The 7032-nt window shown below is 37.1% G+C and overlaps 1 protein-coding gene across 1 annotated transcript in view; it reads right to left on the bottom strand.

The window, feature by feature from the left end:
- nfic (nuclear factor I/C) overlaps positions 1 to 4547 on the bottom strand; it is a 44865-nt gene extending 40318 nt beyond the window's left edge. The window contains exons 1-3 of the mRNA XM_015020063.1: positions 4224 to 4547; positions 2320 to 2490; positions 2049 to 2225 (exon numbers count right to left, since the gene is read on the bottom strand). Of these exons, the coding sequence (XP_014875549.1) occupies positions 2049 to 2225; positions 2320 to 2490; positions 4224 to 4547 (672 nt within the window). The remainder of the gene's footprint in view (positions 1 to 2048; positions 2226 to 2319; positions 2491 to 4223) is intronic.
- Positions 4548 to 7032: the final 2485 nt, after the last annotated feature.

The following is a 7032-nucleotide window of genomic DNA, read 5'->3' as shown; positions in this document are numbered from 1 at the left end:
CACTTGGCAACAAATGGCAAACTAGCTAGAGCATTTCTACAAACTATGTTAACATGTTTTGAATTTGTGTTGTTTCATCATTAGTGACCAGTAGCCGGATGTTTCTGTTCTTCTCTTGGTTTGTTGTACTTCATGTCAGATGGACTTCAAAATGACATAGTCGCTCTCTGTGGTGATGAAACTTGTTAGCGCCGCTGTTGCGGGCATGTCCATGTTGTAAAGTTAAATTATCATGAGCTTTATTATTTAGGCCCACTACTGCGTCACATGTTTGCATGAGGAGCGGAGGCAGCAGAATGGCGTCTTATCTGGAGCTTATTATAACAAGGTAAGTTCCATGTTAAAATGATCATTTTTTTTGACTATTTTTTATGGAGGCATTATTCTTCCGTTTACACAAGAGTATCGATTCATATACATAGTTCGCTTAACGTACGTTTATTTGTTTGGATATCACGGTATATATGACTGTTTATTATCTTAACCGAACATTAAAACTGTCAGGAAAATCTGGAGGCCATTTGAGTTAACATTATTTAGCTGCGGAGGTCGTTTTCTTTAAGTTTTTGGCTGTAGACTGCAAAATGGGGGAGTGGCTGTGCTGGACCGTTGGCTTGATCTATGCCACAGGTGTCAAACTCCAGTCCTGGAGGGCCACTGTCCTGCAACATTTAGATGTGCCATTCAGCACCACACCTGAATACAATAATTAGGTGATTAGCAGGACTCTGGAGAACATATCTACACAGTGAGGAGGCAATTGAGCCATTTGACTTTGGTGTTTTGTACCTGTGGCACATCTAAAAACTGCCAAAATTGTTTTTCTTTGTTAGTGTGTCATGTTGGTGACTGAAGCCTGTTATGATGACTCCAACACATTCAGACAGGTTGGCACGACTTTTAATGCTGTCCAGATGTTTTCTATAAGCTGACTAATTTCTTTAGTAATTATTTCTGACTTTTTTATGCTTTATCTTGTAAACCGGGTGGGCAGAGTAATTTGAATGAATATGATGGTGACACACAGAGGTGAGTCTGATTAGTTTTGTTCACACTTCTTTTTAAAATATTTATTTATTATCCTAATGTTTCTGCTATATATCCTGTTTTTCCTTCCAGGCTGGAAGTCTTCCTCCTTCATGTTGGTGAAAACAAGAGCAGCACCAAAGACACTTCACCATCAGTGATCACAAGACCATCCATGGCCTCTTTCAACGAACTTTAAAAGCACACTTCACCTTCAATGCAAAGTACCATGAATGTATGACCTTTGTTGTATATTGTTGTCAGTGCTGTTTGATGTTATTTTGAAATAAAAGTAGATTACATACTGCAACTGGTGCTGGTGTTTTGTAGATTCAAGTGGCATGTCTTTTAAAATAAATTTGGGGATTATTGATGGCCAGTAGTTTCTGAAAAAAAAGGTTTTAATTGTTCTAGTGGCTTTTATTTGGTAGTAAATTGACAAAAAAAAGTGGGTAATGAGAGAAGAGGAGGACCGGGAAGCGAACCCATGACAGCCACATTGAAAACTAGAGGCTCCATAAATGGGTTGTGTTTAACCCCTGCACCACCACAGCACACCTTGCCAGTAGTACTATAAAACTCAGATTTCTATGTTGATATAAACTTTACACGTCAAGCTCCCAGGTCTCTGGTAGATTACCTGAGCTCAGAGGATGAGAGAGAGAGAGAGACCATTCAGCAGAGGGTGAGAAGGGAATTTTATATTTATCTATATATATAGGTATAGAAGATTCACTTTAGTGTACTAATTTATTTGCATCTCCTGCTGGGCTATGCCACCTGCTGGTTTAAAGGAATAACTGCAATTGGCCAAAATACTGATGCTTTCAATGTGTGTTCATTTGATCCGTTGTGAGTTGGCATTAACAAGTTTGGTTCATCTATTATGTTCAATCATTCCTAACAAGAATATACACTGTGAAAATAACTTAAAACTAATAACTGATAACTAGCAGAAAACGTGATTATTTTCTGCTAATAACTCTCTTTAGCAGAAAATATCTACTTATCTATCGATTTACCTTGTCAGCTTGTCTGAGACAGTCTATTCGTCTCATTTTGCCTTTCTGGTCAGGATTTGACAAGACACAACATGCAGCCTTCTTCCCAGTGATTGACAAGACAAAGTCCTCTCTGCATTCAGGTCTGATGTCTTTTCTTAGTTTCGCCAAAAGTCGGCTAGCCCACTTTTGTTTCACCTAGTAGCAGAATGATACAGAAACAGAAATCTCAGTTCATGAAATCAGCACTTTAGTTGATAACTAGCTGCACAGCATTATTTAAAAAATCTACCTCTGCTTTTTCTCCCAGTAATTCATCTTTAACAGCTCTCTCTTCTTCTTTAGTCATCCTCTTCTCATGTTTTTTGAAGTACTTCCTCTTTCTGGCCTGAAGGTTAAACCATGTATAAGCGAAGGCACGAACCTGGGGCAGCAGAGCCTCAATGAATGGATGGAACTCATCCTACAGGACAGACACACACACACACACACACAAAAGGTTAATGCATGGAATAACAATCATTTAACCAAAATTACTGAGTTTCACACACAAATTGTGTGAGTTCAAATACATTTAAGTATAAGTAAACTAGAGTTGCTAATTGAGTTTCAGAACTACTTAGAATAAGTTTTGGCCTGTCCTGTGAATCCAGAGTGGGACAAATTCTGCAAAAATCAAGAATAGATAGAGAATGAAATAAATTGCCCCATAAAATTGTTTAATGTTCCAACAAATGAACCAAAATGATTATTTCATGATTTCTATTGTTTCATTTATTTCATGTTAAACGTTTTTCATACATTTACTTTTCTTATTTCTTTCTTTATTTCATTTTAGAGATTTTTATACCACTTACATATTGTTAATAAATCTATTTTCAACTAATTATTGTAATCCATCTTAATTCAAAAACTGATCAGATCTTATTTCTAAACATTTCTTGTACTGGAGACACCACTGCTGGAGACATCAGATTCTTTGTGTTAGAGACGTCACTGTCAAACTCCCTGCAATAAAACTCGGAGCGGATCAGATAAGAACTGATTCCCAATACAAAAGCAAGGCCTGGATCCCAGGAGGCCTTTGGAGTCAACCTCCAACTGAGACACAAGAACTGCGAACCTTTTTCTTCTAACCTGCTTGCCAGGAAGCAGATTTATTTCAAAACCTTCAAAGTGTTCACTGTAGAACTTCGAGAAAGCGTTCTGAGTACCCCGCCTTTGTGCGTTCCCATAGAGACAAGATAAGGCTCTTGACGCGTCTGCCTGCTTTGGCAGCCTCTCCATTCCTTGACCAGAAAGATACTTTCCTCTGTGTTTCCAACCAAAAGTACCACAGGTTCTGCTGAGAACCTCAAGCTGGGTCGCCAGCCAACCCTCGACACCTTCCTCAAGAGAACAAGTTGTTTTGTTCCATCAATTTTTGGATTTTTGGAAATCAAAGGGAGACCGTTTCATTATCTGAGCTGAATTAAGTGTTTAAAATAAGGTTCTTGTTAATTGCTTTTCTGTTGCATTTTGTGCTGATTACATGCTTGGGGCAGAATGGGGATGAGCGTATATTTCTCTGTGCATATGTGAGTTTTTGCCGTATTTTATTATTAATATTGAAGGACTCAATACAACAGATTTATTATCAGAACTGTTGTCATCAATATTATTATTATTTGTTTTAATATGTAAATTATTATTTTATTAATATAATAATCATTGTCAGTTTTACACTATTTTACAGCTATCATCATCACTAAGATTTTATTTTTTTATTTTTATTTATTTTTGGGGCATGTAAATACATACCTGCTTGGTTTGTATTTTTATCCACAACATTATCATTATTGACTTTATTTATTTTTTCTTTCTTTTTTCTTGTTTTCTTTGGTAATTCTATTACTTTGTTTTAAAACCCTCATGTACAGTGTATCACAAAAGTGAGTACACCCCTCACATTTCTGCAGATATTTAAGAATAACTTTTCATGGGACAACACTGACAAAATGACACTTTGACACATTGAAAAGTAGTCTGGGTGCAACTTATATAACAGTGTAAATTTATTCTTCCCTCAAAATAACTCCATATGCAGCCATTAGTGTTTAAACTGCCGGCAACAAAAGTGAGTACACTCACTTACACTTGGTGAAAGTTCCTTAAGTGTCAATATTTTGCGTAGCCACCATTATTTACCGAAACTACCTTAACTCTCCTGGGCATGGAGTTCACTAGAGCTTCACAGATTGCCACTGGAATGCTTTTCCACTCTTCCATTACAACATCACAGAGCTGGCAGACATTCAAGACTTTGCGCTTTTCCACCTTCCACTTGAGGATGCCCCAATGATGCTCTTTTGGGTTTAGGTCTGGAGACATGGAGTCCATCACCTTTACCTGCAGCCTCTTCAGATAAGCAGTGGTTGTCTTAGATGTGTATTTGGGGTCATTGTCATGCTGGAAAACTGCCCTTTGATCCAGTTTCTGGAGGGAGGGGATCAGGCTCTGCTTCAGTATTTCACAGTACATATTGGAGTTCCTGAAATATAACTACCCAACACCTGCTGCACTCCTGCAGTCCCAGACCATGGCATTCCCACCAACACGCTTGACTGTAGGCATCACACACTTATCTTTGTACTCCTCACCTGACAGCTGCCACACATGCTGGAGACCATCTGAACAAAACAAATTAATCTTGGTCTCATCAGACCATAGGACCTGGATCCAGCAATCCATGTCCTTTGTTGACATGTGAACAAAGGACATGTGAACAAAGTCCGCAAACAGTTTGCTGTTTGCGGACTTTCTTGTGTGCAGACTTCAGAAGAGGCTTCCTTCTGGAGTGATAGCCATGTAGACCAAGCTGAAGTAGTGTGCGGTGTATGGTCGCACCGACAGGCTGACCCTCCACCTCTTTAATCTCTGCAGCAATGCAATGTACCTATTTTCAAAGACAGCATTTGGATGTGCACTGAGTGTCTTTATATGACCAACGTGAGGTCTGTTCTGAGTGAACCCAGCTAAAAATGTTGGATGATCTTGGCCACTGTGCTGCAGCTCAGTTTCAGGGTGTTAGCAATCCTCCTGACCTATAGCCTTGGCCATCTTCATATGGCGCAACAATTAATCTTTTAAGATCCTCAGAGAGTTCTTTGCGAAGAGGTGCCATGTTGGAACTTTCAGTGATCAGTATGAGAGCGTGTGAGAGCTGTACTACAAAACTGAACACACCTGCTCCCTACATACACCTTAAACCTGGTAACACTAACTAGTCACATGACATTTTGGAGGGAAAATGACAAGCAGTGCTCAGTTTGGACATTTAGGGATGTAGTCTCTTCGGGGTGTACTCACTTTTGTTGCCAGCGGTTTAGACATTAATGGCTGTATATAGAGTTATTTTGAGGGAAGAATAAATTTACACTGTTATATGAGATGCACACAGACTGCTTTTCATTGTGTCAAAGTGTCATTTTGTCAGTGTTGTCCCATGAAAAGATATACTTAAATATCTTCAGAAATGTGAGGGGTGTACTCATTTTTGTGATACACTGTATAAATAAGTCAGATTTTTTTTCATTATTGTTTTCTATTTTCATTAATATTATGTTTTATTTTCTGTCAGACAATTAATGTCTGTCATTACAACTACATTATTTTGCTGTATTTTATTTTTACTCTTCCTTCTCTTCCTCTCTCTTTTTACATGTACGTTAGGTCCCCCCAAAAGGTTTTCTTCTGATTTGTTTGTTTATTATTTTGCTCTCTCCCCAGTAATTTAGAAAAATTTAAATATGTGTGTGAGTGTACAAGTGTGTATGTATGAGTGTAGGGTTAGGAATAGGTATGTATGTATATATGGATAAGTGTGTATATGCATGTATATGCATGTGTCTGCGTGTGCACACGTGTGTGTGTGTGTGTGTGTGTGTGTGTGTGTGTGTGTGTGTGTGGTGTATATACTTCTTACCAGTAACTCTTCCATAACAGATATTTCCAACCCAACCATTCATCCAATTATCATATCCGATCATGCCCTCATCAGTTTTATATTACACAAGAAAACTGAAACAAAAGCAAGCCAAAGATGGCGATTCAACACATTTCTAATGCAAGACAACTGCCAAGACAATTTAATTAATACTTTAGGAAACACTGGTCATTTTAATGGAAACAAATGAAATAATAAACACATCTCTATCTCTCATCTGGGAAACAGCCAAAACAGTAACAAGAAGGAAAATAATTTCATACTCATTCAAAACGAAAAGTGAACAAAACTTAGAAAATTACCTGGAAGACAAACTAAAACAATTATACAATTCATATGCAACTACCCCAATAGCACAAACATTGAAGAAAATTAGAGGCACTAAAAATTAACTTGATAACATTATTAGTAAAAAGACACAAGTTATCCTACAAAGACTACAATATAACCATTATGAAGATAATGATAAATCTGGCAAATATTTAGCTAATCAATTTAAACATGATATGGAAAAAACCCTCATCACAATAATTCAAGACTCCACAGGAAGCATTACCAATGACCCACAAATCATAACACCTTCAGACAATTCTATCATTACTTAAGAGGAATAAGGAAAATTATTTCAAAGAAATGTATCATTTTCTCAATATCACACTTCCATCATTAACAAAGGAACAGTCAGACATCTTAATAAAATTCATTATCAGATCAGAAATTTTGTTCATGCAATTTGAAACAAGAATTTAAATTATTCTAAAGTAAAATAAGTAGTTATTAACTTGATGTTGTGAGTGAAAATAATAAATACATGTGTCCTTCAACTAGGTGGGGGCGGTTTTTTCCTTTTTTCTCAGTAAAAGATGTATTCTTTGAAAATTTATTGCTTTGACCTAGATTTGGACTCTTCAGTTCCTTGAGTGCCTAGCTCTGTCGACATGTCGACATACTGTGAAAGTATTATTTGGTTTAAACTGGAGAAATAAGTTAAAATTTACAATTCAAGATTAACAATCTTAA

Source organism: Poecilia latipinna, unplaced genomic scaffold, assembly GCF_001443285.1.
Source record: "Poecilia latipinna isolate Pla-1442-1.1 unplaced genomic scaffold, P_latipinna-1.0 Scaffold2528, whole genome shotgun sequence".
Lineage (NCBI taxonomy): Eukaryota > Metazoa > Chordata > Actinopteri > Cyprinodontiformes > Poeciliidae > Poecilia > Poecilia latipinna.
The sequence above is the reverse complement of the archived record's forward strand: the minus strand, read 5'-3'. Positions and strand labels throughout refer to the sequence as shown.